The sequence below is a fragment of the Citrus sinensis genome, chromosome 9 (genome assembly GCF_022201045.2).
Source record: "Citrus sinensis cultivar Valencia sweet orange chromosome 9, DVS_A1.0, whole genome shotgun sequence".
In the NCBI taxonomy this organism is placed as follows: domain Eukaryota; kingdom Viridiplantae; phylum Streptophyta; class Magnoliopsida; order Sapindales; family Rutaceae; genus Citrus; species Citrus sinensis.
Window position 1 is genome coordinate 25445137 of NC_068564.1, and position 27550 is coordinate 25472686.

General features: G+C 30.0%; 2 protein-coding genes across 3 annotated transcripts; both read left to right on the forward strand.

The window, feature by feature from the left end:
• The first annotated feature begins 18780 nt into the window (after positions 1-18780).
• On the forward strand, positions 18781-23316 carry LOC102607729 (calcium/calmodulin-regulated receptor-like kinase 1). Of its 2 annotated transcripts, none has more exons than XM_006475225.4 (8): positions 18781-19045; positions 19813-20180; positions 20766-20919; positions 21306-21432; positions 21996-22081; positions 22173-22244; positions 22359-22562; positions 22690-23316. In XM_006475225.4, the coding sequence occupies exons 2-8, from the start codon at positions 19861-19863 to the stop codon at positions 23023-23025; spliced, it is 1299 nt and encodes a 432-aa protein (XP_006475288.1). In that variant the 5' UTR covers positions 18781-19045; positions 19813-19860; the 3' UTR covers positions 23026-23316. The 2 variants fall into 2 exon arrangements, with proteins under 2 accessions (XP_006475288.1, XP_006475289.1); XM_006475226.4 differs by having other exon boundaries at positions 18781-19028.
• A 374-nt stretch (positions 23317-23690) lies between these two features.
• On the forward strand, positions 23691-26344 carry LOC102608232 (50S ribosomal protein L24, chloroplastic). Its single transcript, XM_006475227.4, has 4 exons — positions 23691-23871; positions 24905-24943; positions 25444-25674; positions 25900-26344. The coding sequence occupies exons 1-4, from the start codon at positions 23767-23769 to the stop codon at positions 26104-26106; spliced, it is 582 nt and encodes a 193-aa protein (XP_006475290.1). The 5' UTR covers positions 23691-23766; the 3' UTR covers positions 26107-26344.
• The last annotated feature ends 1206 nt before the right edge of the window (positions 26345-27550 follow it).

Genomic DNA, 27550 nt, shown 5'->3' on the forward strand with positions numbered 1-27550 from the left:
CGGTGAAACGAGCGGTTACTGGCCTGTAGGTGGTCTGTGTTGTACTCCCAGTCAGACGGAGCTGGTCCGCGTCGTTATAACGGATGTCCACGCCGACCAGGCGGTCTGAGTATTAGTAGAACATTCTTTGCTGTTTCCGTCTTGGTGTTTGGGCCTCGTGGCAAATTTTCTTTCACGCGCCTAGCGAGGGTGTTGAATTCAAGTCAAAGTAAGCTTCAAAATTTATTATATTTGACTATTTTTCCTTTTTTTTATTCTGCTCTCTTCTAATATTTTCAGTTATTTTTCAAGATGGGTTGGTTGCTCCTAACTGGAAATATATTTTTCCTTTGGATATACTGTTTAGTCTCCTCTTTAGTCTCCGGCTGAGTGGTGAATCCAAGCTCTTATTTTGGTTCGAGTCTTTGTTTAGGGATTTATTTAATTTTCTCTCTAATATTTGTCAGTAAAAGTAGATATACATTCTCATATATATGGGTGGACTCAACACTTTTTATTATTCTATGCTAATTTATAAATTTATTGTAACTATTCGTGTGAATGTCTATCCATATAAAAGAGTAAAATAATATATATATCAAGCAACAAAATATCAAAAATCTTAATACATATATTTAGTAAAGAAAATAAAATAAAAAATAAAAAAATGCAGCAATAAGCTTATAATAGAAATCATTAAAATTGTATGCTAAGAAGATCATTTATGAACACATTTTTATTTTAGTGATAGAGAATGTAAAATACTTGAATAATTGAACTTACTAAGAAGAAAAGAACAAGTATATGTAATAGTGAAGGAAATAAACTAATAAATTATGAAAATGATATTAATTCTTACTATATTGTTTTGTAACTTTATAATATTAATGATGTTATAATATATTGGCTAACTTTCTTTCTTTTTTTTAAGTTAGACCAAACCATTACATTGTTTATAATAAGTTAAGGCAATAATAACATCCTAGCCTGGTAGTAGCCCCTAATGATTTTTGTTTATTCAATAAATATATAATTTAATTATTTTATCAACTAAGTCTCTAAATATAATTGAAAAAAATTAAGTTGAATTTGGGACATACTTGAAAATAAAATTAAAATTTTGTTATTATTTGAAGAATTATAAAAACAAAAAGGATGTAAACTCGGTTTGCTCCAGGCATAGGTCTACCATTGCCCGTCTATTGGGGTAGATAAAAATAGATATATATTGTCATATGTTGAAGCAAAGATCTCACCTGTTAGTAAGCACAAATTGTAAGCTATAGTCAATAGATTTGTTGATTGAATCATAAAGTGTAGAGGTAGGTATATCTTCTCATATATTAGGGTAGAGATGCCACCTCTTGGTACGCATAATTTCCTGAGTAATGTTTAATAGACTTCTAGGCTTAATTATAAAGTGTATAAATTCATATTCTCATCCATTTCAGATTGTAAGGGTGTGTTTGGTATTGTTTTTATATATAGTGTTTTTTATTTAGTTTTGTAGAACAAGAATGATTGGCTTTTGATAAAAATAAAAACATGTTTCGTAACTCGTTTTTAAACTAATGTCTGAAAATGATAATTGTAAAAATGTGTTTGCCAGTTTTTCTGAAAAAATAATAAAATTCATTTGGCGTATATTTTTTTAAAAGTTATATTTTGATAATTACATTATAAAAATATATGTACTTAATTTTAATACGTTTTCAAAATAAAAATTTAGATAAAATTTAAGAAAAATATTATCCATTGATTTTGTAAATTACCTAAGTTTTTAAAGAAAATAATTTTGCATTTAAATGATTTATGAGAATTTTAAAGTTTTATTTATATTAATTATGCTAAATTTATTTTTTATTAATAAGATAGTTTTTTATTATTTTATTGATATATGCATAGCATTTTTCCATTACAAATATACTATATTAAAATAAGCTATTTATGTAACAAACACGGGGGAACTATTAGATTTTTGTTGTAATTATTGCATTATAAATATGGGACCCCTAATAGCATAAAACAAAAAGGTAAAAAACGCCAATTTAGCATTCTCTACATTTATAAAGAAAAAGTGGAAATCAAGAAATTTTTATTTTGTATTTTTTGTTTATGGTTCAAAAATACATCCACCAAACAAGTTTTACACTTTTAAGTTTTCAAAAAAAACAAAAAACGGTTAGCCAAAAAATGATACGAAACACACCCTAAATATCTATATATTGTTTACTGTTTAGTATAAAAGCATTATTTTGAACATTACTCAAATTTATATCTGACTTCAAATGATTAGTTATTGTTGTTTTACTTGTTCAGGAAAACTTGCAACATTATCTTGAATCCACATTTTCCAAGCTACTCAATGTCATGATCGACTTGACTGTTCGTGGGTCTTACTTAACAAGTTACTGTACTCTTTAGTTAATGAAATTTCATAGTTATTTTACCACGGCAAAAGAATTGTGCTTCATTTTATCAAATCTCATATATATCGTCAATTTAATTCGCAATATATATTCAATAAATACCGAGTTACCCACATGAATTTACTTGAATGCCTCGGGATGGTCATAGTTAAAGAAAGTGATTAAAAGTTAACATCCCTAATCCTGGTTAAAACAAATTAAAATTAATCACTGTTTTTAAAAGAGGAGAGAGATGACCACGCGCGGGGATGGGCGGAGTAGCCCATGGGTATTGTCGTATTTGCCCCTTGAAGCACGCAGAACAATATAAAATTATAAATCAGTTAAAGCCCAACGGCTCAACGGGGGTTGACCGACGACGCTCACGCGAAACACACGTGAGTTTCGGCCAGCTCAGAGCCTTAGGCGCGTAAACCTAAGTGATGTTAGCGAAATGCCACTAATCAAGTATGTGGCACAAGATAAAGAGACCTCTGTCCTATTTTGACTCCTTTGACCTGACGTGGCGCGCACGCGTTCACTCCCTCTCTCTCATTTTTATCTCGCAAGCGCTCACGTCACAAGCTATTATAATTGGTCAGTGTGAGCTTGCCGAAACACTGATTACGGCTAACACTTGAGACATGTGTTGTACTCAAAACTCACTGTCAGTCTATGTGTATCAATTGTCCGGGACTGGATCGAGTCAATATCTTTAAACAGCTTTAAAAACTTATTAATAATAAAGACTAAAAAGTTTATTGGAGTTTAAAAAAAAAATCTATAAATTATCTACGCTGATGTTAAAATTTTTGTGCCGGTCATTAATAAATTGTAATTTTGAAAATTATAGGAATGATAAAATCATCTACAGGATTAGAGCTTTATGTGGCCTTATCCTAAATGAGGTGAATTTTAAATAATGTTTAGAAAATGAGGTGGAAAATTAGAGAAAAATAATTCTTAGATTCTTAATGGGGTAGGATTTGGTTTTTTCTTCTTCACTTCACCTCCACCCTAATCTTCATTATATGTAAATATTTTTTTTCACTAATTTTTGTTTTTACAATTATAATATTGATTAATAAATTATCTTTTTTTTAACTTAATATAACTAAAAGAAAACCCTACAATATAATTCTCATTCAACCTTAAAACATTAGTTTATTTATAAAAGAATGATAAACTTTATGATCATAGGCTATATGAATATGATAAAGAGAAGATGAAGCCGTCAACAAAGAAGGATTTGAAACCATGCTATATAGTTTTTTTGTTTTTTTAGTTATTATTTATCCAAACATTTTATAATTTGGATATCAATTCAAAATATTATTTCAAATTTTTAGATTTTTTTAATAATTAAAATACTTTATAATAGGGCGATGATTTTATTTAACTCTCTAATTTTTTATGTACTAAAATTAAGTATTCATACTTGTTATAAAAATAATAATAAGTGAGAAATGGGTTAGGGATGTGGAAATCATTTCCTGCACGGGAATTTCTCATCCCCACCCAACTAAACAGGGAGGGGAATAGGGACAAAACTTTTAATGAAGTGGGGAATGAGGTAGGCTTCTCTACTCCCACCCCATCCCATTGTCATTCCTAGAAAATGAATCAGACTCAACAATAAGAGTTAATTGTCTTATTAATAAGTGACAGAGATTAATTTTCTCATTAACGTGTAATGCATTTTCGTGTCATTTAAGAATTTTTTTTTTCATATATTAAACTTGTACTTATATCTCAAAGGTCAAGATTTTACAATGACAAAAAAGATATGCATGGAACTTAATATACTTGAATAAAATGAAAGAAAAGCGTGTAAATCAATTAAAGAAAAGAATCGTATTAACATTTGAAAAAGCTAAAGCTTTAGGCATTAATTTACAAACTAATCATGATACACATGGTTAGGAATACGTCAATGTTCTCATAAGATACAAATTTTAAATAAGAAAGTGATTATATCATTTGTCATAGCGTTTCCGCCGCCCGGGTGGGGGGCGGAATATGTAGTATAATAGTATAAAGCGAAAATTGAATTTAGTGGTATATTTAATATTTTGGAGTCGTCTTTAGTAATATTATGATTGTTTATAAATAATCCAAAACACATTTGTATTGTTTTATCGTTTTTACTAAACTTACGTGGAGAGACCCAAATATACACACACACATACTAGTGTTTTCATGGTATATAATTAGGGTTTATTTGAGATTTTTTTAAAAAGAAAAAAGAAAAAGAACTATTTTATTCAAGAACCCTTTTCAAATAATCAAGTATTATTAAAGTATGTCTTTTTTTTAATGACTTTATATTTAACCGCTAATTAGAAGACATATCAAAAGTGAGAATCTTATGAATTCTTCTTTTGCCATCATCAAATTATAAAACAGGATATGGGACATGCATGCAAGTGGAAGGTAAATGGGACTAAAATTTTCTTTTGCGGATATTGCAAAATCTAGAAAAAGATAATCTTTTAAAAAAGAAGTTGTTCTCATTAGAAGCACTTTTTTTTTTTTTTTAATTTGTATGGTTGAAGTACAAAGGGAAGCACTTAAGTTAATTACAAGTGGCTTGGTTGTTTAAAGTTGGGTTAACACATAGATTGATGTCTATCAATAAAAACTTTATCAACATTCTTTGCACTTTAATTTTGATATTCATACGTGCGCATCCTTTAAAAAGATTTTGCTTTCAAGTTTCAACGTTATTTGATTATTATAGTAAATCTAGTAGAAATCTTTATCCAAACTAAATGAATTACAGTTTGATAAAAGTAATTAATGCATTTTTATTTCCATCGGCAAATTATAGGACGACAAATATTCATGCGCAGAATAAACATGAAAATTGTGAAACCGAATAGATAAATTACATTATTCATTTGAGAATACGCATGATTCACTTAGTATATTATAGAGAGATTTAAATGATCCAAAAAAAATGAATGAATATAATTAAATTTAGGAAAGAAAATGTTTTTTTTTTAAACCCTCCAGTAACCATCTATAAATAATGTTTAATCTTTCATATGTATTCTCATATGCTTTCTTGTACGATTTCTCTTAAAAGCATCAAAATAATATTTTTAAAATGAAGAGGTCATAAGAAATTTGTAATTTTTTTTTTTTCGAATATGTTCTTGTCTGTTCAAATCAAACACAATTAAAACGTCAAGTATTTAACCATCTCTTTAAAAGGCAGCCTCGAATATGCTAATTAATTGCATCCATACTAACACCTTTCGCATAATTTGATACAACGGCTGGTTTCATATGATTCTACTCTTCAAAAACAAGTTGATTCGAAACAAATAAATAAATAAAGGGTCATTCTATAATGCTGTAACTAAATTTACGGCATTGATGCCGTAATGGACGTGGACCGTTAGATTTGAATAAAAAATCTCTACCATTAATTCTAAATAAATAGGTAACCTGTTACCTAAGTAGCAGGTAATTACTATTTTTTGTTCAAGTTCTAGGTTACATTTACCAATTTTATGTGTGATTTACAAGTTTTATGAAACTTTTACAAGTTAATGTTGATTTACAAGTTTTATGCAATATTTACAAGTTTTTGTTTCATTTACAAGTTCTTCTTACAATTTACAACTCTAACATTAATTTACCTATTTTTTCATTAATTTACTAGTTTTATGTGTGGTTTACATATTTTATGTTTTATTTCACACTTAATATGAATTTACTAGTTCTATATCATTTTTCTAAGTTTTTGTTTTGTTTACAAGTTTTTCGTACAAATTACAACTCCAGCATTAATTTACTCATTTTTTCATCAATTTACTAGTTTTATGTGTGATTTACACATTTTTTATTTTATTTCACAATTTACTAGTTCTCTGTCAATTTACTAGTTCTATGTCATTTTTATAAGTTTTTGTTTTGTTTACAAGTTCTTCGTGAAAATTACAATTCCAACATTAATTTACCATGTTTTTTTTATTAATTTATTAGTTTTATGTGTGGTTTACATATTTTTTGTTTTATTTCACACTTAATGTGAATTTACTAGTTCTATGTCATTTTTCTAAGTTTTTGTTTTGTTTACAAGTTCTTCGTACAAATTACAACTCCAACATTAATTTACTCATTTTCCATCAATTTACTAGTTTTATTTGTGATTTACACATTTTTTGTTTTATTTCTCAATTAATGTCAATTTACTAGTTCTATGTCATTTTTATAAGTTTTTGATTTACAAGTTTTATGTCATTTTTCTAAGTTTTTGTTTTGTTTACAAGTTCTTCGTACAAATTACAACTCCAACATTAATTTACTCATTTTTCCATCAATTTACTAGTTTTATGTGTGATTTACACATTTTTTGTTTTATTTCACACTTAATGTGAATTTACTAGTTCTATGTCATTTTTCTAAGTTTTTGTTTTGTTTACAAGTTCTTCGTACAAATTACAACTCCAACATTAATTTACTCATTTTCCATCAATTTACTAGTTTTATTTGTGATTTACACATTTTTTGTTTTATTTCTCAATTAATGTCAATTTACTAGTTCTATGTCATTTTTATAAGTTTTTGATTTACAAGTTTTATGTCATTTTTCTAAGTTTTTGTTTTGTTTACAAGTTCTTCGTACAAATTACAACTCCAACATTAATTTACTCATTTTTCCATCAATTTACTAGTTTTATGTGTGATTTACACATTTTTTGTTTTATTTCTCAATTAGTGTCAATTTACTAGTTCTATGTCATTTTTATAAGTTTTTGTTTTGTTTACAAGTTCTTCGTGCAAATTACAATTCCAACATTAATTTACCATTTTTTTCATTAATTTATGAGTTTTATTTGTGGTTTACATATTTTATGTTTTATTTTACACTTAATGTGAATTTACTAGTTCTATGTCATTTTTCTATGTTTTTGTTTTGTTTACAAGTTCTTCGTACAAATTACAACGCCAACATTAATTTACCATGTTTTTCATTAATTCACTAGTTTTATGTGTGGTTTACATATTTTTTGTTTTATTTCACACTTAATGTGAATTTACAAGTTCTATGTCATTTTTATAAGTTTTTGTTTTGTTTACAAGTTCTTCGTGCAAATTACAATTCCAACATTAATTTACCATGTTTTTCATTAATTTACTAGTTTTATGTGTGGTTTACACATTTGTTTGTTTCATTTCACACGTTATGTCAATTTACAAGTTGTATGTCATTTTTCTAACTTTTTGTTTTGTTTACAATTTCTTCTTGCCAATTACAACTCCAACATTAATTTACCCATTATTCCATTAATTTACTAGTTTTATGTGTGGTTTACAAATTTTTTGTTTCATTTCACACTTAATGTCAATTTACAGGTTGTATGTCATTTTTCTAAGTTTTTGTTTTGTTTACAAGTTTTTCTTGCCAATTACAACTCCAACATTAATTTACCCCCTTTTCCATTAATTTACTAGTTTTATGTGTGGTTTACAAAGTTTTTGTTTCATTTCACACTTAATGTCAATTTATAATTTCTATGTCATTTTTCTAAGTTTTTGTTTTGTTTGCAAGTTCTTCTTGCAATTTACAACTCCAACATTAATTTACCCCCTTTTCCATCACGTTACTAGTTTTATGTGTGGTTTACAAAGTTTTTGTTTCATTTCACACTTAATGTCAATTTATAATTTCTATGTCATTTTTCTAAGTTTTTGCTTTGTTTACAATTTCTTCTTGCAATTTACAACTCCAACATTAATTTACTACATTTTCTATCAATTTACTAGTTTTTTTCTATTTTTAATTTTTTTTAATTTTGTAGACCAATTTACCACTCTAACACTAATTTATCCGTTTTACCTTCAATCTACGAGTCATACGTGTGGTTTAGAAATTTTTTGTCTTATTTCACATTTATTTGGAATTTGGGTTATTTAGTTTAGGTCAATTGCCTCAACTTAAATTCAATGTGAAAATGGTTAAAGAGTTGGATTATTGACATTTTATGATTTAGATAGAATGATATAAGGGTGGGCATGAGTTGGGTTTGATAGGGTTAGTGAAATTCTAACCTGGTCTACTTTTTAATGAGCTGAGATAAAATCCATCCAACTTAACTAAATAAACTTGTTTAACCCAATTTTACCCAAACCTTATATCGTCTGGTTAAGTTGATTAGGTTGAAGGTCAAATCAAAATTTTAAATTGAACAATGAAAATGATATAAAACTTGAAATGAAACTTATTAAAATCAAATATAAATCTTTTATAACATGAAATTTTCATTCACTATATAGTGTACGTAAAGAAAGTTAATAAATTAACTATCTTTAAATTAAGAAAATTTCCACAAAAAGCATATAGACTTTATTTCTCCTACATCTCCTTTTCCAATTCCAAATTCAAACTTTTTAGATAATTAGCTAGCATCATATACAAAAATAAAATGAAAGTGATATATAATTATGTGCCATTAAGTATTCACTAAAAAATAAAAAGAAATTAAAAACAACTTACTTTTATATTAATCTTATAAAATAATAAATTTACTTATAAGAGAGTGTGATTTTGGTTTTGGAATTGTAGTCTAGAGTAGCAGATGCAAGAATGAAATAGCCTCTTCTATTAAAAGATTAAAAAGAATAAAAAATTAGATAAGCCATTTAAGTCTTTATAATTTTGCAATTGAGAATTAACACATTATCATTATCCTTCTTCTTCTTCTTCTTCTTATTATTATTATTATTATTATAGATTTGGTTGGGTTAGACTAGTTAATTATAATTGATCCAGCCCAAACTAATTATTAATTAGGTTTGAAAAAAACAGACTCAATTAAACCACAATAATGTGCTCATGGTGCATTTACTAATCAGTAATCAGAACAGGCTACAATCAAAATCAAGAATGTGAATAAGAATAAGTTATTTATTTGAGCTGTAGAAATTGAAGTCGGAATGAGATTCATTTCCATCGATGTGTTTAATTTGTCTTGAAATCGGAATGAATTATCATAATTTACTTAAATGCCCTTTGTTGATTATTGTCAATTGGTGGTGGTAATAATAATAATAATAATAATAATCATCATCATCATAATAATAATATTTATTAAAATAGTATTATAATTATGATTACTAATTCATTATTGTTATTATTTATTAATTTCATGATTTTGTTATATGATTATTATTTATGAAAATATTATTGTAATCAAACTTTATAATTATTATTAAAATAATAAGTTATTATTATTAATATTTTATTATATTATTATTTAGTAAAAATATTATTATATTTATAATTTTGTTGTTATTATTATCAGTATGAAATTATTTCATGATTATTTATTATAATATTATTATAATTCTAATTCATTATAATTTATTAATCTTTTATTATTATTATTTATTTAATATTATCTAATTAAAATTTATAATAATTAATTAAAATATTTTTATAGTTATTATTTATTAAAAAAATTCAATATTATAACAATTATGGCACCCTCCCATATCATAGCAATGACAGGACCGGAGGTTATGTACCCAATCAGAGCACCAAAGAAAGGCTTTGACAACAAATCCTCATAGTGCTTCTGAGCAAAAGGGCGGTCCACAGTCATAAGCTTCAAACCCTTCAAAGAGAAACCCTTCTTCTCAAATCTGCTGATGATTTCAGCAACGAGCCTCTTTGGACCCCATCGGGCTTGATCATGATGAAAGTTTGTTCCATTTCTTTGAGATTCAGAGAAACCCAATTGTTTGAGAATTGAGTGAAATACCACCACTTATAGGTGAGAGAATAATGCATGCTCTATATATATACAAATTTGCTGTCTTGGTCAAAACAATGCAAATGCGATAGAGGAGAATCAGTAAAGAATGACGAACCCAGCCCGGTTCTCCTCTTGACTCCTGACGCCGAGTCGTTATCGTCGGACCGAAACCACTTCACGAACACGAACCTAGCTGCTTCACGAACACGAACCATTGTAGAGCTTCTTTCTCACTTCTTTTTGGCTCAAACAGTTTTCAAAGCAAAGATTGCAGTAAAAGAGGAACGATCGAGGAAACAAAATTCGGGTTAGCCAGCAAACCCGATTGCTTCGAAAATACAAAATCCGGCGTGCTACGATTTTTAGATTCGATTCCGGGACCTTCGAATTATGACCAGACTTTGATTCTATTTGGACTTTCGTAGATTTCAATTTTAAAATATATATAATTTTGAAATTTTAACCGGTTATTTTTTTTAAATAAATGTTTAACCGGTTGTAAACCTGTTAATGAAATTTTTTTAAATACTTTTATTATATTATAGTTATTAGGTATCGTTGATCTAATCCAATGGCCCACGTTTATTACGGTATCAATGCCGTAAATTTATTTACGGCATTATAGAATTTTCCATAAATAAATAAATGATGAATTCCAAAGGCATCAATGCATTTTTCAAATGCAGCTTAATAATTAAACTCGGATTCAACATGTTTTCTAGAAGCAGCTGCCCAACATCTGTTGAGTCGGCAATTGAAATAAATTGGATAATTAAAAAAAAACAACAAAAACTATTCATTAAAAATAAATGAGTAGCAATTTTTTTTAAAAAAAAAAAAAGAAAAAATCACGAGTATTTATGTCGGTCAACAGAGACAGCAAAAATCGCATCTCAAAATTCATCACGTGCCAAATTCGAAAGCCGGAAGTGAGACAGAACATCGGGAGAGTGCGTTCTCATTGCGCACTTGGTTTGAACAAGACAAATGAATAAATAGATCGTTGACACGTGTGAACGAGAGCTGTACGTAATGCTTTGGTCACTTGGGACCCACAATAGAGAGGGCCCAGAACTACCAAAAAGAGAATGGTAAGCGTGGGTCCTAAAAAAAATATACGGCTAAAAAACCTAGGACATGAGGCAAAGTCAAACATAACTATATGTGACTACAATATAGTCATGTACATTCTTCAACAGCAGAAGAAAATGAGGCACTCATGTCGGCTAAGATGTCCGTTACAGAATTGTCTTCACCCGGTACGAGTACCGTATCGAGTATATGTTTTTTTTTTTTTTCATTTGTTCCAATGTTAGTGAAATTGTTACTCTTTTAGTGGTTTGGGTGTGCATATAACCCATGAATTTATCCAAACTCAAATCAAATGAAATGATTTGTATTGGGTAAATTATAAAAATGAGTTAGATTTGAATTTTTATGAAAGAAACCGTTTCATAATAGTTTAGGTATGGTTTACCCATGAGTCATGAACAAATTTTCAAAATTCAAGGTGATTTGTCAGTGAAAAATAACTTAAATAAATAAATGAAAACAAATTAATTTCATTATTTTCAATTCCAAAATCTTGTATGATCTGATCACAAATTGGTCGTAGAGAGTGTAACTATTGAAGCTCCTGAACCAGAGCCCAAACAAATTAATTCCATTGCTTTCCTTTTTATATTAGTTTTATGTATTTATTTCTAAGAGCTGTAAGAAGGAATCTTGTTTTAGGTTAGATTTTGGCTATCTTTAGGTGAGAATTTCAAGCCAAATTTTTCTTGAGGCTGGACTATAAATTCGTTTTTATTTTTTTAGCTTGACATGTATGGTGGACTACAATTTTGATTTGATTTGATTTTATAATATGATCTGATCGTATAATTTTAACCAAATGTGGAAGTTTATTATTAGAGTTTATGTTCTTATTTATTGAGAAATAATGATTTTCGTGATTGAAATTTATTCTAATTTTTTAGTATTCTTTAATTTAAGGATGAAGTTATTGTAAAATCTATTTTTTATAATTTTTTATCCACTATATTTTTTCATATTTTAATATTAATTTAGTAATTAATAACAATTAATAATTATTATAATTTTGATATAATTAAATTTATCATAATTAAAAAATATTTTGATCATAAAATTCAAACCAAACCCAAATGGGTTGGTTTGGGTTAGATCTAAATTTTTATAATTTGGTTTGGATTGACTTAAAACCAAACCCAAACCAACATATGCCCACCTCCACTTTTGGTAATTGTTTCCAAAAGAAAATGTAAACAATGCATATAATGATGTATGAATTCACATGTTTTAATGATTAAGGGAGACTATGAAGTCTTTTTTTAATGATCTAAGCAATCCACTCAAAATCATTTTCATAGTATCTTTTTATAACCTATTCTATAAGGTTTTCAAATCAAAGTTAACTAGTGCAATATCTTAAGAAAAGGATAAGTCGGAGCTTCTTTGATTAGGACAAGGCATTTAATATGAAAAATTTTTAATTGATGCTTATAGATTTTTGTCATGTGAATAATATTTGCATGGTCAATTAGAGAGAGAAAGGAAAAAGATCTTCGATCAACTTTAAAGATGTTGATTGATTTTCTTTTCAAAAATAAAATACTCTAACCACTTATTAATTAAATACTTTTTTTTTCAATCCATAGCAATATTGATAACAATCACTATGATCTAGAAGAATATTGCAATTAAAAAATTGAAAAAGTTTAAGAGTTTTCATGAAAAAAAAAAAACAAACAAAAACAAAAGAATAAAGGGAAAAGAGAGAACATAATGCTCCAAAGTTAATTTTAATAGGTCATCTTGCTTCTAATGAACGAATATTAGGCTTGTTGTGTACGTGAATTCGCTCAATGTTATATGACCAATGGCCACTACATTTTGTCATGTAATGTGTCTATGTACATAAGCAGCTTAAGATATTTTTTCTTATTGCGAATAAGCATCACATATATTAAACTAAAATTCTTTTAATTAAACCGGTTGTGGCCTTTGCCTTTGCAATGGATTCAATATTCATTGAACGTCTATAACCGTATGATCGTTTAAATCCCCGGTAGGCTTTTTGATAACCCTCAAAATTTCACATAAAATTGTTCCTTTTTAATTGAAATTACCTAAATAACCAAAGTCAAATTAATTCATTTTTTGTTTTGAACGGAAATGCAATTAAACACATAGATAAATTAGTCTTCTAAAAACAAAATGTACAACCAATCCATTTCATAATTTACATTTATAATTCTAATTTTAATTCTTTTCTTTAGAGAAAATTATAAGAATTTAGAGATACAACCAATAAAATTCGAAAGGGAGGTTAAGAGCTCCATTCTTTGAATCCCGGAATCTCTCAGCCCATTCAGGCAATACCGAGACCAAATTTAAGAAGCCCATTATTATTTGTGTGTAGCCCAATAAAATGACTGGACACTAAAAACTTGGGCTATCGGCTGGACACTGTTGCTAAATCCTAAACTTGAGCTAGAAAATAACACATCATCCACAATTCCTTGCTTCAGCTTTTTCTTTTCGGGATTCTCACTTCTTCGCATTGATTTTTCTCACCAAAGAAAAGAACCAACCCAAAGCTTTTTATTGAAAATTCACATTTATTGATTAATCATTTATATCAAAATAAACAGTAAACATATGGCCCAAGAATTTGATGAATGGTTTTCAAGTAATTTTTTGACTGATTGTTCCAATTCAAATCCTATAGTATGAATGCTATTTTGCCCACAATCCTAGAGTATGACATGGAAACTCCCAAATTTTAAATAAAATACATCGAGACTCACTTTTTTTTTTACTATAATATACTTTATATATAGTAACTAAAAATTTTAATTTTAATTTTTTTAATAAATACCAATATAATTTAAATAATTTAATTTTTCTAGTAGACTAATAATAGTAGAATTATTTAATATATATACAAATACAAATATATATTTTTAATATAGAAAATAATATTTAAAATACAAATTATTATAATTATTTTAGTAATATATTTGTATTCACTATAAAAATTTTAAATAAATCTTTGTGTTAAATAGATTTTACAATTAATAAATATATCTCATATATCAATAGTATTAAAATTATTTTACATAATATTGAAAATAATTTAAATTTTTATATATTTCTTTTAATATTATGTTTTTATTTATTATTTAATATAATAAAGATCGTAAAGTATTAAAAAATATGGATGTCGTTTTTCCTTTAAAAAAAAAACATAAAACATTTGAATTGATAATTGTTCTCATATATATTCAGCTATTGTAATTTTTTCCCCTCTTCTTCTTTTTGAAAGTCATTTTGTGATCTATTTACAGTACTCAATCCACTTGCTTCTGCATCCAATTCATTTGATTGTTGAGGCGACCTGGCTTGAGTCTTTAAACCAAAATTGAAGTTGCGTTGTGGGGAATTGATAAGAGAACAAATGCACATGCATCCACATGACTACATGAGACATCCACATGCTGCATGGCCCATGCAATTACAGGGCTTTGCGTGAATCTGATGAAACCATAAATACACAGGCACAAAATTGATACTAACTTTGCCTCCAAGTTTACGTGAGAGCAATCAATAGTGCCCGAAAATTGATTAGAAATACAAATATGGGCATGAATAAACTAAAATGCATGCATCATGGGTTCATGAAGTAATATTAATTCTCATATTATAGCTATAGGAATCAATTTGGTACTTTACTGGTTCCCCACTCCTGGTACTCTCCAATAAGTCGTGAGAGAAAGCACATGTATGGTTACTTCATTTAAACATTACATAATATAATTTCTTTGATTATTAATATATGAAAGATTTTAACTTTTTTCAAAGTATTGTCTCTAAAAAGGGATTACTGACAATACTTCCTTAATTGTTTTTAGGTATTTCTCGTTTAGACTCCGTTTGGTACAACTTATTAAATAGAGCTTATACCAATAGAGTTTTTGGACAAAAAGTCATTGGGTGTTTGGTTGTCAATTAAAAAAGTACTTTTGAACCATTAAACGGTTTGGTTGTGTAAAATTAAAAGTGCTTTTGTGTAATTAAATTACCAAAAAGGATATGTATTCATAATTATTTAACATGTAACAAAATGCACCTAAGCTATCAATTAATAAGAAAAAATCAGTTCAATCATTTCTTTAATTTTCAAAATTAAAAATTTCATAATTGATATATTCTCTTAAACAAATAATACTATCTAAATTAAAATGATAATTAATAATATAACTGAAATGTTAATGGAACATGAGAATTGTCGTATTACTTGACATCCTCCTCATAAAAAACGTTGGCTATGACTATGATTACTCTCTCAAGTGTTGGTTATGTATTAGAGATTGCAAAATTAAAGTGTTGGTATTTAAAAAAAACAAAAAGAGATAAAGTGAAGTGGCAGCAGCAATATGTTTATATGGCCTCAACAATTTTTGTTGGATAGGTTTTATACAAAGGGTATTATGTAATTAATTAAATATGTTAAGGATATTTTTGATATTATATATTTTTTTGAAAAAGCTCTCTAACCTCTACTTCCAAAAGCTAATTTACTAGTATAAGTAAATTAGCTTATTTAAGCTAAAAAAACTCTACTAAAAAAATAACCAAACACTATAAAAAATTTTAAAAAGTGCTTATGGGATTAAATAAGTACTTATGTCTTTTAAATAAGTCATACCAAATAGGTACTTAGTAATTAATAATAATAGTAATAAAATAATTCTTCATTGCACCCTAAAAATGCTAGGTATGTAAAACTTTCATGACAAGCATCTTTGACCTAAAATTTACATGAATGGAAGTGTAAACAAGAGTTGCAACACCATTTTCATAGCATAAAAAGCCAAAGATGATGTTAATTGCAACACCATTTTCATAGCATAAAAGCCAAAGATGATGTTAACTTAACACTCAAATTTAATGACATATAAATAGAATTAATTTACTCATCAAAAGCTCCAGACTCAACTTCTCTTGAGAATAGACCATTTAACAACTTTCGTGAAAAGAAAATTATTCTTCTTACACAAAACCCAAACAGACCCAGACAGAGACCCCAAATGGCTCAAATTAAATTAGTGAGAACTCGCTCAAAATCATTATTGATTTGTAAAGCAAGCATTGGAGCTCTTCGTAAGATTCTCTCCTTTTGCCACTTCCCGGTGGGGGAGGGGTGGGGCCAAACGCTACCGTTTTCTACACACCTAAAGCTACTTTTGGAGCCTCGTTTGGGCTCATTTGACCGTTTTAGTAATAATTAATACGAATATCCCGACTTATTATTATTATTATTATTATTATTATTATTATTATTCATTTTATGGAGTTGGTAAAGTGAAGAGTGATGATTCATACTGGATTATTTCAATAAGCATTAATATAACACGCTCAAATATTCAACATTTTTCAGTTCTTACCCATTTTACTTCTATAATTAGAAGCATTTTCAATTTGTAGTGCTTTCCAAATGCACGTTTATTGTGTTTAAATGCAATTTTAAAGATGTTTTCATGAATTGAATTAACATATAAAAATATTTCTTAGGAAAAAAGATACTCGTAATTAATTCAATTAAGATGCCCTAAACCTTTGGTTCACGCATGCCGGTCAAAATTGAGCTACTGATTTTCAAAGACAGATTGTTATTAGATTAACCCCACATTATACACATTAGTTAATTTCCGACAAATGACTAATCTAGCCCTTTCTAGTAACACCAGCACTCTATTGTATTGAAGTTGTTTCTAATTCGATCGATCGTGCCAGCCATGCCGATAACATTTTCATTTTCCATATAAAATAATTTATACATGTGAAATGTCAAATTACAGAGACTCCAGCTACGTCTCATTTTTTTCGATAGATATGCTTGGTATCATCTTTGCAAGACCCCACGTAGAGCATATCAAAATATTCTAATATTCAAGTATGTGACATGCCATCTTCTAGTGACTATAAATCTATATTATATAATTTTTGGATCCCAAGAGAAAAAAATATATATATACAAATTATTAAACTACACCATCAATCTCATTCTCATATACCATCAATCTTGATAAATATTTTATTTTCAATAATCAATGAAATATCAAGGTCAATTTATATTATAAGATCCTTAAGACTTTATAGATTTTGATACAGCTTATTGGTAAATAGTGTGCGTACGTACATAATAACTAATTGAAACTTGAATGAGTCATTTTCATCGAGGTGAGATGGTGGGCTTCGCATTAAATTTCTTATTTCTAGGGTTTTATAATTTTTCCCAATTGCATTAGGTGTGTTAGGTTGATAGTTAATTACCTCCTACATCAATTCATTTGAAATTTTTTCTTACCTATTAAAACTTCCACTATAGTCAACCACTTCATCTCATCTCCTTAAATAATTTCTGCCTAGACTAAAGTGGATTGTCTTTTATGCAATTATGAAGATCTTATAAACAATATGGTATCATTTGTCAATTATGACATTGTTTGATATTAAGATATGGTAACTTTTAAACTATACATGCTGTAGAAAAAAATTATAATTATAAAATAATATTTAATAAATAATAATTTTGATAAAATATAATAAAATTTTCATTATACAAGTGTAAAATTAAATCAATTTAATTTTCAAAGTATAACAACAAGTGTTCATTAAATATTTTACTATTGCAGTTTAAAAGTTAGAACTGCTCAATCTCAATTCCAAACAAAAACATATCTATACAAGTATAATTTAATATGATTTAGTTATTTTTAAATTATTTTTAAAAGGCACGCTGTCAGAAGTAAAAAGCCAAGAGTTTAATTTTCAAAAGGATGCGTTGAATTTAAGTAAGATAGAACGAGGGGCATAATAACTTTAACGAAAATTGTTTAATATTTATAAATGAATATTGTTTAATATCCTTAATTTCACTAGATGATCAATAATAAATTATAACCTGAGGATTTGGTGAACAGGTGTAAGCTTGATGTTAGGTTACCAATCTTAGCCTTCAATCACAAGAACAGGTCTTATGTCCAGTTCTAAAAGGGTCGTACCGATAAACTTTATGTGGGGCACATATTTTTGGACCTTTTTTCTAGTAAAATTATTTTGTGTCGTGTGAGTCTATGTTTTTAGATTTCATTCACAAGTGATTTTTTTTTACTTTGAAAACTGATTTATGAATGATCATTTGAATATTCGACTTGAGTAATTTTCATTAAACTATTGTGATATTTGCTAGTTATAAAATTATTTAAATTTAGAGTCCGTTTAGGACAGCTGCACTGTAGTGAATTAGATTTTATTTTTTAAAAATGGTGGTGAATTAGATTTTAAATAAATTATTGCGCATAAACTACGAATTTTGTAAATTCCTAACATCCCCACGTGTCCATTTGCACACATATAACTCTGCTCCCTGACGCACCTAATCGGACCAAAATATCCAACATAAATTCCCCAAAAGGACGCAGTCGTCATAAGATCCAAAACCGAAGGGTATTCTCGGAAACGAGAAAAATACACTGCACCTGACTCGAGGCGCGATTTTATTTTAATGCGAATAAACGGCGATGCACGGGATTTAAAAATTAAATATTCCCAGAAACATTAAAAACAAAAACAAAGTGTTTCCATTTTCTCTTTTTATTACTGCAACAACACCAACACCCCCACTTTCTTCTGTAATCCGAAATTTGATTTCTCCGCAGATCGTTTCTCGCTTTCTCTCTTCTCTTCAATTTTTTTTTCTCAGCATTTTGGCAACAACTGTACGTTGTTGGTGTTTTTGCTTGCATCTGTTTCCAAAAAAACATGTAACTGATTCAACTGTCAGGTTTGTTTTCTTAGCAGGTACTTGTCTTCTTGAAACTTAAAAGAAAAAAATATTTTCATCAATGCGTTGCCGTTTTTTGTTGTTTATTTTCCCATTTTTGCTTCGAGCAATTCAGTTTGTTTTCGTTCTTTGATCTGACGGCTTTAGTTCGTTTATTTTCTGCTTTGTTTCTTCTTCGAAACTCTGTTTGGTTGCCGAGAAAACGTAGGAAAACGAAAGAAAATGAAGAAAAAAACTGCCATTAACTTGATGAAAAAGTTCCCGTTTTAATCAAGCGTAAGCTTGTTTTGTTTTTATTATATTTTGTTTTGGTAACAGATCCATACGATTTAATCTTAATAAAAAAAAAAGGAAAAAAGCAAACTTTGTTTCTATTAGATAATTTTATTTTAGTAACTTTTAAATTTATGCAAATTAGATCGACCGTTTACTTGTCTTTATTCATATAATAAATGAGTTAATTTACTAGAAAAAAAAGGCTTAATTGTTGTAACTAATGAGAGTTATTTTGTGTAATGTGTTATCAGTTTCAAAGTAAGACGACAATTCTATTGGAATTCTAAGTTGTTGTTTGGGTCATATATATGAATTTGATGTGTGTTCGTGTGTGTGTGAATCTCGACTTTGACTTTTCGTGGGATGGAAAAATGTTCCATTTTTGACTTAGTTTTATTGATTTTTACAATGCAAATTTAATTTAAAGTTCTAAATTTGACCTTCTAGTAGGTATCAACCTTAGGTTAAAATCTCAATAAGCATAATTTGACCGGTTGTGTTTTTGCAGTTGTGTAAATGGACCGGAGGCTTGAATAGGGGAACTCAAAGCAAAGAGATGAAAGGGGAGTCATCTGGGTTGATAATTGGTATCTCTATAGGAGTTGTTATTGGAGTGCTTTTGGCAATTTCAGCACTGTTCTGTTTCAGGTACCATAGGAAGCGATCCCAGATAGGGAATAGTAGTTCTAGGAGGGCGGCGACACTTCCTATTCGTGCAAACGGTGTTGATTCTTGTAGCATATTATCTGATTCTACTGTTGGTCCGGAGTCACCTGTGAAATCTGGACGGAATGGCAATGGCAAGTCCATGTGGCTTGAAGGTTTTAAAAGGAGCAATGTGGTGTCAGCATCTGGAATACCCGAGTATTCTTACAAGTATGTTTTTCATTAATGTTTTTTAACTTACATGTTATGAGGATGCAAGATTTTGAATTTTAAGTATCATGGAAACGCTTCATGCACTGAATTTTTCTACTTGGATTGAATATTCCACTCTGAAAAGAATTGGTTTTGAATTGTCAATATCTTACATTCTGCAACCCTGAGTTTTAAATCATAATTTGGTAAAAGGTTATTAAAGCTTGAATGAGTTTTAATCCAGTCTTTCCAGTGTAATATAGTATCCTAGATGAGAAATTAATAATACTCGGTAAATGTTTGGCTTTTGTTCAATATGAGAAAATGTATGTCTTAGCAGTTAGGATGGCTTAGATTCATCTTTGTTGAAACAGTAGTAGCAATAAAGATGAGCAGGACATGCAAGCCCCTTATATAGTTGCTGAATTTACTATTATCTGCTTCTTGAACTTATATTTTGTTTAGAGAAATATATTTACACTAGCCCTGTCGATCTTTTTTTACATATTTTATTCTATTGATGGTTCTTGTGAACTTGGAAGTTTTACTTGACCTTCTTACCCGTTTGATCTATTTATTCTTTTCTTCTTTATGGGCATGCAGGGATTTGCAGAAAGCTACATGTAATTTTACGACATTAATAGGACAAGGTGCATTTGGCCCAGTATACAAAGCTCAGATGTCAACTGGTGAAACTGTTGCTGTTAAAGTGCTTGCAACTGATTCTAAGCAAGGGGAGAAGGAATTCCAAACAGAGGTAACAATGGTGAATGTTAATTGCTTAGTAATTGGATTTCAGAGTGATTGGATTTAGTATTGGTTGGAATTTGGAATATTGGACTGACTTATGTGGGCAAGATAGTTCAAGTTAGACAAAATTTGGGAATGCATGACGGCCAAATTTCAGGAAATACTAGAATCTGAGAGTTTCTCAAATCAGATTGATTGGATTTCATTTTGTAAATAATTTTTTCAAGAAATACACTATGGAATACCATGCAAATGACATTTCCTTTTTCCTGGTAGTAATTGATGATTCACCTGTGAATTAGCATTTCAGTGTATCATAATTGATTTCTTTCATAATGTTCTTTTGCATTGTTCATCAATCCTAATGTTTTGCCTTCACTTACACATTTTCAGGTCATGTTATTAGGACGATTGCATCATAGGAACTTGGTGAATTTGGTTGGATATTGTGCAGAAAAGGGCCAACATATGCTTGTGTATGTCTTCATGAGTAAAGGCAGCTTGGCTTCTCATTTGTACGGTAAGTCTGCTATCAACTCTTATGCAAAAGATTGATAACAAAATCAATTTTTATGCTGAAAAGCACGGTTGACTGGGTCTCTTATACATTTCATATGACATTTGAAGCAATTGTATTTTGATTGGCATAGTGACTGTGGCTAAAGCTGAAGTTTTGTACAATGAACTATTAAGACCTCTAAGATGACTGAAGATTCAAGTAACTGTAGGATCTGTTCCTAGTCTTCAATCCATGTCTATTATCCCATTTGATGGTTTTCAGATCTTGATCCAAAGCATATTATTGCTGCATTTTTTTAACTGTCATAGCATTTGAGCAAGGATCCCATTTTTGAAGATGCAAGCTACAAAAGATAGAAACTTTCTGATAGATTGTAGCTTACCTGTGTTGGTAAAAAATGAACTGTTAGGAGCTAGTTTTATGCATCAACTTTTTCTCAATTTTTCTGCCTCATCCCATGTGCAACATCTTGGTTGTATGCTATAGTAACTGGACGTGGACTTTGATACTTCAATTTATGTACATTTCTTCACTAAAATGATTTGGTTTTCTTCTTCATGCAGATGAAAACTATGGACCACTAACCTGGAATTTGAGGGTTCATATTGCTTTGGATGTAGCTAGGGGCTTGGAGTATCTTCATGATGGAGTAAGCAGCCATCTCTTTTAGACAAAGAATACACCTATGCATGCAAAACACGTGTTTTATGGTTAATTTCTTATTCATATACCTATTTCAGGCAGTTCCTCCAGTTATACATCGGGACATTAAATCTTCCAATATTTTGTTGGACCAGTCCATGAGAGCGAGGGTATGTCTGTTACATTGATTGATCTTATGTATTCTGTTTCCATGAACCAATCTAGCTCTGTTCATAATATTCTGCTTCTATGTTATTGATACCTTACAATTGTGGTTTAACCAGGTAGCTGACTTTGGACTTTCAAGAGAAGAGATGGTAGACAAACATGCGGCTAATATACGAGGAACTTTTGGATATCTTGATCCTGAGTACATATCTACTAGGAACTTCACTAAGAAGAGTGATGTTTACAGCTTTGGAGTGTTGCTTTTTGAACTTATAGCCGGCAGAAGTCCTCTACAGGGACTCATGGAGTATGTTGAGCTTGTAAGATCTCTCTCTTATGTTCTTTATATCTACCGTCTTGTTCTGCTTGCTAGCATGCATGCTTCTGTCATCATATAAGTTTGCTATTTCTTGTGGAGCTAATGTATTGTGATGTGATGATGAACAGGCAGCAATGAATACTGAGGGAAAAACCGGGTGGGAAGAAATTGTGGATTCTCGTTTAGATGGGATCTTTGATGTGGAAGAGCTGAATGAGGTGGCATCTCTTGCATATAAATGTGTCAACCGTGCCCCAAGAAAACGGCCTTCCATGCGAGACATTGTGCAAGTGCTATCGCGAATCCTCAAAACGAGGCACAATAGGAAGCATCACCGGAAGTCTCAATCTACCACAGCAGATGAAGTTTCCATCGACATGGAACAAGCAGAAGCCAAGACTCCAACGTCTACACACCTGAGAGAAGAATCCGTGGACAGTACAGCTGATACATATGAACTATGAAGTTCAGACAATGGCTTTTCAATTTTTCTTGTTTGTTAATTCCTTGATTTCGGTTTTGTTTTGTGATATAGTTGCTTTCTACAGGAGATGGCGGCCCAAGCCAATTCGTGGTGGTTCAAAATTCTTGTAGTGTTAGGAGAAAGGATTGTTGTATGTAATTTTGTGTAACATATTTAGGTCCTTATCTTTTTTTTTTTTTTCCCCTTCCCTTTCTGAAATGACATGATCCTAATTTTGTATATTGCACTTCAGCATAGAAAATGAAAGAAAAATTACTGAATTTTTCTGCAACTGCATTCTCCTCTCACTATATTTCTTCTAGGTGCTGGAGGTAGATTTTACATTTTTTTGTGAAGTTTGAAATAAACAAGGTGTATATAAATAAATTTTAAACAAAAAAATGTCCTTAAAAACTCAACCATTCAGACAGTGCAAGAACAAATTTAAGCAATCATACAGCATATCAAATCAAAATATTAAAAAATATATATATAATTCTCATAAATTTTTAATTTAAAAAACAAATGGAAGTAGAGTATCCCAAAGGCCCATATAGGAACGGATCTCAATGGACCCGCGTGGGACCCACTTTCTCGTGTGCTGATTAGTAAATATGGAAACGACGTCGCTTGCGACCCTGCTTATTCTCTGCTCTCTGCATTATCCATATATCACCATCTCACAAAACACAGCTCACGGTGAAATTGAAAGAGTTGGAGGGAACAAGCAGCAGCAGCAAAAATGGCAGCAATGGCTGCACTTCAAAGCTCAATGACGTCACTTTCCATCTCCTCGAACTCCTTCTTTGGCCAACGCCTCTCTTTCCCCTCTCTTTCTCCCATAACTGTAAGTTATTTTTCTCAAAATTCCTTCACTGTTCTTATTAAATAATTCATTTTGTGCCGGTGAATGAACTCGAAACTCTGAGTTTGTTATCGTAATTTGATTCCTTGTTGGTATTATTGAATTGGGTATTTGAGAAAGGTAGCTTTTTGCTCTTTATTTGGTCTTATTGAAAATAAAATGAAAAAAGCAGCAACTTGTTTTGAGTTCCATTCGCTTCTAGTATTTAGTAGCATTTGGAGTAAATATTTTCTTTTATTTTCATATTTTACTTCCTTGTTGGTTGTGTGAAATTTGTCTAGCGCTAATTGGACAAATTTGAATGTTCTGACCAAAACTGAAATTGTATATTGAACAAAAAATAAATAAATAAATAAAATCTCACTTCCGAATTGCATATTGATTTGCAGTTTAGTTTTGCTTCACATATGGTGAAATGGGTCAAAATTTTTTGTTAAAGCTGTTGAATATAGGTCTCATTGGCTGTTGTAAGAAATTGGGAATACTTACTCCCAAGTAAAACGATTAACTGTCCCTTTTACTGGAAAAAATGTGTTGTTATTTACAAGCTTTATCATTTTCAATTGTTGACATGTTTAGTCCTTTTGTTGTATGTTTTCAAACTTGAGACCTTTCCAGTTAGTTCCAAGGCACCGTTGAAAATTGAATTCATAAAATCTATGGAAATAATGTTCATTTTCTAGTTCAGGATTTTCATTTTGCGTATAGAAAAATGATAGCATTGCCCTTTTTCTGCGTTATTGCCTTGGGTTTTGATGTTTCGCTTGCATTGTTGTGTTAAGATGATGACAGTGAAGGTGACCGATTTAGTTCCACAGAAATGATCCTGCTTGTCAGCTTTCATCTCATGTGAAAAAAATGGCCATAATTTTGCAAGATGAAGTATTCTTCAAACTACCATGTCCTAACAGCCAGATTAGCTAACAATTTTCATTTTCAGTTACTGCATTCACCAAAAATCAGATTGTAGTTTCAGTAACTATATGATAATTATCTCTTTGTTTCTAACATGCAGGTCAAGCCGACAGACAAACCATGTCTCATTGTAGTGAGGGTTAGTATCTCTTTTTCCCTCTTGGTGGTGATATTTTTGCCCTTATGGATATGAAAGAATGTTGAAGTTTGTGTGAGAAAAGAATTGGGAAACGGAGTCAACACTGAGAGAGCGATTGGATGGAACACAACTCGCAGCCGTCTTTTATCACAAATCAAAATGTCCAGAAGCTCTCTGTGATGTTTTTCACATGTCTTGAAATTAATTCTGATTATAGGCACTATGTTGGCCACTTGAACCAAGTGCTACAGCAGCTACTATGGGGATGTTAACTGATTTCCCCCATCGGTGGCGTGGCCTCCCACAAAAGAAAAATGATGACTCGTTACTTAAATGAGTTCTCATAAGCAACATTGAGTTGAGAAATTTTGGACTTAATGTTAATGTCATTTTTCTTTCAAATAGAATATTTTTTTTTTTTGGGGGACCTGTTCTTGCTATCTCCTTTTGATTCTCATGGGGCTGGTTCTAATTGTTCAGATTCTGTCTTTCCTTGGCAGCTTAAACGGTGGGAAAGAAAGGAATGCAAGCCAAATAGCCTTCCAGTTTTACACAAAATGCATGTTAAGGCGGGAGATACAGTTAAAGTCATAGCCGGTTGTGACAAGGGTAAAATTGGAGAGATTACTAAGGTCTTTAGGCACAACAGCACGGTGATGGTCAAAGACATAAATCTCAAGACAAAGCATGTGAAGAAGAGAGAAGAGGAGGAACAAGGGCAGATCATTAAGGTTTATTCACTGATTTGCTATTTTATACATTAAGTTGTAGCTTTATTTTAATTTTTCGTATGCTTTAGCTACTAATGCACAAGCAACTTGTTCGTGGTTTTCTCCTATACGGGTATATTTCTAAAAGATTTAAATAACAATAAAGAAAACTCTTTTGCTTATATATTATATCTTTTTTGTTATCTATTCTGTTAAGAAATGAATATATTAAACATGGATTTACAGATTGAAGCACCCATTCACAGCTCAAATGTGATGCTCTACTCAAAAGAAATGGAAGTAGCAAGCCGGGTGGGTCATAAAGTCCTTGATGATGGAACACGAGTCCGCTACCTTATAAAAACCGGAGAAATAATTGACAGTGCTGAAAACTGGAAGAAACTGAAGGAAGCAAATCGCCAAGAGAAAACTGAAGTAGCTACTGCTGCTTAAAAATCCCCACTCATGACTTCACCTGTAACGTAGTTTCTGAAAGTTCTTTAGTATCTTGGCCACATGTCCAATTAGTTTATTATAGCTTTGTTGATTCCCATTTCCCTGGAGTTAAATAGTCATTCTGGTTTTTGGTTGGTCCAACTGCAAACTAAAACATGATTTTGTAAGCCGAACTTGTAAGTTGTTTTACACTGTACTTTGTGCAAATCTGAGATATAATTTGCCGTGTCCAGAAGCTTGAGTATCCACCATCAACTGATTTTTGAGAGTTTGTTTGATTGCTTCCACTTAAAATAATGAAAATAAAGAAGTCAAAGGGATGGAAAAAAAAATGATGTGGGCTTCCTGTTCAAGGCAATATAGTACTGAGAAAACAAGAAAGGAGCTTTTAATAGTATTACACGGCCAACCATTTGGTATAGTAATAGTGATTCACACTTGTTTGTCTCATCTTCGAGATTGAGGGTTTAAATATCCCATGTGGTTTGGGGGAGTAAAATATCGCATAATTCAGGAGCAGATGATCCTTTTCCTTAGAATTGTAATGTACTATTCCAATTTAAAGAAAAAAAAAAAAAGAAACAGTACTACATGTGAAAGTTTCCCGGTAATGAATTTAGCTGGGCTGATTAGAAAGTGCAGAGCAGTGTCACAAAGCCAAATTTTTTTCCTGTATTGAATCCAGGCCGGCAGAGGAGAGGTAAAACAACAGTATCACTAACACATGTGATCTTTGGTCCTAGTAATGAATCTGGCCAAGAAAGATGAATTGGCCGAGAGAGAACAGAGGACAAACAAATTTATATCTCATCTGAAGTCCTTCCACTGATGTATTAGGGCCCAACAAGGGAGGGAGGAAAAATAACAGTATCACATTTCAACTTTTAATGCATTTGATTTTGAGGTGAAGTTTCTGACCTCAAATAACAGTTCCATTTCTGGGTTGTTTTTAATATAAAACACTCTTTATTTACATCCTAGATGATCACATGTAAAATGTGCAGCTTGGAATTTCAGGAATTACATTTTCTGAAAGAAACTTGCCAAACTTGGAATAGTTGAAATGACATTATTTACAGCTAAAATTACCACATACGTGGACCGATTTCATTTCTCTAGGCAAATTAATTAGATCCATGATTTTTGTACCAATTAAGATTAAAATAAATCATAATTTTTGTACCGATTAGTTAAGCAAACAAAATTTTTTACTTAACTAATTCATATTTCGTAATTAATTATGAATTTTTTAAGTAAACAAAATTGTTTAACAAAATTCACATTCTAAACCAAATTCATTTTTTAACTAATCCGAATTTTTTATTTTTTTTTCAAAATTTGAAATTTATTTATTTATTTATTATTATTATTATTATTATTATTATTATTATTATTATTTGGTATTACTTGATATGGTACTAAACAAATAGGAACAAGTACA

Excerpts from the sequence above, each read along its gene's own strand:
- LOC102608232 (XM_006475227.4), top strand. The coding sequence starts at position 23,767 with ATGGCAGCAATGGCTGCACTTCAAAGCTCAATGACGTCACTTTCCATC. Across the intron at positions 23,872-24,904 it reads CCTCTCTTTCTCCCATAACT|GTCAAGCCGACAGACAAACC; the intron begins GTAAGTTATTTT and ends TCTAACATGCAG. Across the intron at positions 25,675-25,899 it reads AACAAGGGCAGATCATTAAG|ATTGAAGCACCCATTCACAG; the intron begins GTTTATTCACTG and ends ATGGATTTACAG.
- LOC102607729 (XM_006475225.4), top strand. The coding sequence starts at position 19,861 with ATGAAAGGGGAGTCATCTGGGTTGATAATTGGTATCTCTATAGGAGTT. Across the intron at positions 20,920-21,305 it reads AGAAGGAATTCCAAACAGAG|GTCATGTTATTAGGACGATT; the intron begins GTAACAATGGTG and ends ACACATTTTCAG. Across the intron at positions 21,433-21,995 it reads CTTGGCTTCTCATTTGTACG|ATGAAAACTATGGACCACTA; the intron begins GTAAGTCTGCTA and ends TTCTTCATGCAG.